The sequence below is a fragment of the Halictus rubicundus genome, chromosome 3 (assembly GCF_050948215.1).
Source record: "Halictus rubicundus isolate RS-2024b chromosome 3, iyHalRubi1_principal, whole genome shotgun sequence".
NCBI classification, from domain to species: domain Eukaryota; kingdom Metazoa; phylum Arthropoda; class Insecta; order Hymenoptera; family Halictidae; genus Halictus; species Halictus rubicundus.
Genome location: NC_135151.1, coordinates 774,216 through 776,962, shown reverse-complemented (window position 1 = coordinate 776,962; position 2,747 = coordinate 774,216). Strand labels below are relative to the sequence as shown.

Below are 2,747 nucleotides of genomic sequence, written 5' to 3'. Positions count from 1 at the left end.
TTGCTTTTAACAAAAAAATAAAAATTTTATTGTTATTAAATTGATACTTATTTCACTATAAGAATAGGCACTCTGAGGAACGATCACTTTACTTTTATTGCAAAAGATTCTCAACAGCAAATAACAAATTCTAAAGACTTGTACAGTAAAAGAATTAAAAATAAGATATAATTCTTTTACTTTATCCGATGAATATTTCTCATCTGCATAAAGATTAATTACATTATCTATAACATTCTGTAATCTCTCGTAAATGTCAAAATACATAATAGAAGCAGGAAAATTCAATATCTACTTTAAAATTGAACAATTTATTACAAGCCAAACAGGATGACAAAGGTACATACCTTTGCTATATATTGTACTTGCTTAAAGTCACTTCTTACACGATATATTAAATAATTGAAAACATGAATTTACAAATTCAAAATTAGTACTATAAATATTCTTGTATTTAATTAAAATCCTTATATCTAGATGAACCACTCAAATGCACATTTTCTTTAACCATTCTGACGTAGGTAACAATAATTTTATACACACTGACTATTATTGTTTCTGTGAGCAGCACGTAAATAACATGATTATTTTAACTAAGTCCAGCAGTATACCATTCTGTAGTACACAGTCTGAAGTTACTTTCTATGATCGGAAACACTATTAATCTTTCATGCACTTCTGTTAAGCATTACTTTGGTGCTTTACGATCAAGAATTTATGATCAGAAATTTTAAAAACATAGCTGTTAACGTTTGATAATGAATTCAGCCAAAGAGTTTGTATGCCTTGTTGTCAGGACTATCTTACAGCTTGTTTTGGTTTTTCTTGATCTTGCTGTTTCTTAAGTTGTTTTTCTCTCATTCGCTCTGCATCTCTAAAATTACAAAGGTAATTTTACCAAAGATAATGTAACATTTGAAAGCATTATATAAAATTTAGCTTCAAAGAGTGATAATAATAATTAGAATGAAAATTGCATTTATAAACATTTTTCGAGAATTTATAATTGAAAATAAAAGTGAAATTTTAAATTTTTTCTTTGGAATTAGGATGCATATTGTTACACTGCAAAACAAATATACAAATTTAAATATAATTATCTAAAACGAAGCAATTTATGAATGGGGTTAAATGATATAAATATATAGTAAACAAATTGTTACCTTGCTTTACGCTGTTCTAATGAGAGACCTTTATTGCTATCTTGTTCAGCAGCTGATTTCTTAACAGTTTTTTTCATATTTTTGGCACGTGCTAATTCGCGCTGGTTTCCACCTGTACCAAGACAAATACGTAATACGCTTATCTCATATAACAATACCGTCCATTATAATAAACTATATAGTCCATTATATAAACCATATTAGATAAAAAAAAACTACTAGATAAATGGAAAAGTGTGTCTAAACTATATAGTCCATTATATAAACCATATTAGATAAAAAAAACTACTAGATAAATGGAAAAGTGTGTTTACTACACGTATATAATATCAAGAATTGAATCGTGTTCTAACCAAAAAAAATGTTGTTCTTCGATTTAAAGTATCTAAATAAACAGGTTAAATTTACAGTTTACTGGTATATATATATATATATAGATTAAACGTCTGCAGATATTAAAAAATAACTGCCAAACCATTAAAAACAGTGAATCATAAATAAACTAAATGAAAACAAACAGTCAATATTAAACCATAGATAATAATAAAGAGCCATTTTGCGAATTTTCTAGAAGTACGTCTTTAAAGGAAAAAACGTGGTTGAATTAGAATGTAACGTTCCAAATTTAAGATTTAATTGTGGAATGTAGAACGGGAGCGTAAAATATAATGGAGCACGACACACAACAACTGTAGGTATCAAAAATTCAAGAAAAAAAAACAAACTCTGTACATGAAATTGAAACAGAGTAGAAAATGAAATTATCGTTGAAGTGATATCGGATATTGTTGCGGTATTGTGCATAAAAAACCATAATGGAATGATATAAATAGTGTACGCAATCGATAAAACTGTAATTCGTAAGGAAAATTTATATTTAAACACCGTGTCTTCAATCTTAAAGTACTCAACGGACAAATGGCAGACGTAAAATATACGATGCTCCAAATTTTGTTTGCCACACTGCGATTACTTCACACGCGATATTACGGTGATATTGACAAAAACTTACGGGTCATTCTTTCAGTTCTTGATCTGCAATGAGCAAGTACTTAAAATTTTGTCCCGAGAGAGTACCGCGAAAAAGCACGGCCGTGCACCTCAACTCTTTACTGCTATAGACTAATTTCTAAACCAAAATAAATCTTGCGTCGTCTCAGTTGACAAACATCGATGAGTCCGCCATCTGTATACGAGCTCTATTTTCATTGACTTTTCGTGGTAACCGCACATTATTTATTTGCCGCATAAAACGTGCAATTTATGACTTAAAAATTACATTTCAAACGTGAATGTGTTCGTAATTTCGAAACATAGATTCACGAATAAGCTTGTTTCTCATCTGGAGAGGTACGAGACAGAAATTAATATCATTTGGTCACAACGATTAAAGGTAACCGAAAATTTTTTGTTACAGACGAAAATATTAGGAACATTTACTGGATGTACAGAATAAACAACGTTGGAGATATTGGACCATTGTTTTTTAACTTTGTGTTATCCGTTTTTCTTATCCTTCATAGATGTTCAAAAATATCAGATGAATAATTTTGTCAGTAATATATAAACAAGAAAACGATTTAT

General features: G+C 29.1%; 1 protein-coding gene across 1 annotated transcript; it reads right to left on the bottom strand.

Moving 5' to 3' along the window:
* On the bottom strand, positions 1 to 2,332 carry LOC143352340 (putative SERF-like protein). The gene is made up of 3 exons (XM_076784702.1): positions 2,176 to 2,332; positions 1,164 to 1,275; positions 1 to 874 (listed from the first exon to the last, which is right to left on the bottom strand). Exons 1-3 carry the CDS (start codon positions 2,180 to 2,182, stop codon positions 799 to 801), a joined length of 195 nt encoding a protein of 64 aa, XP_076640817.1. The 5' UTR covers positions 2,183 to 2,332; the 3' UTR covers positions 1 to 798.
* Between the last annotated feature and the right edge of the window lie 415 nt (positions 2,333 to 2,747).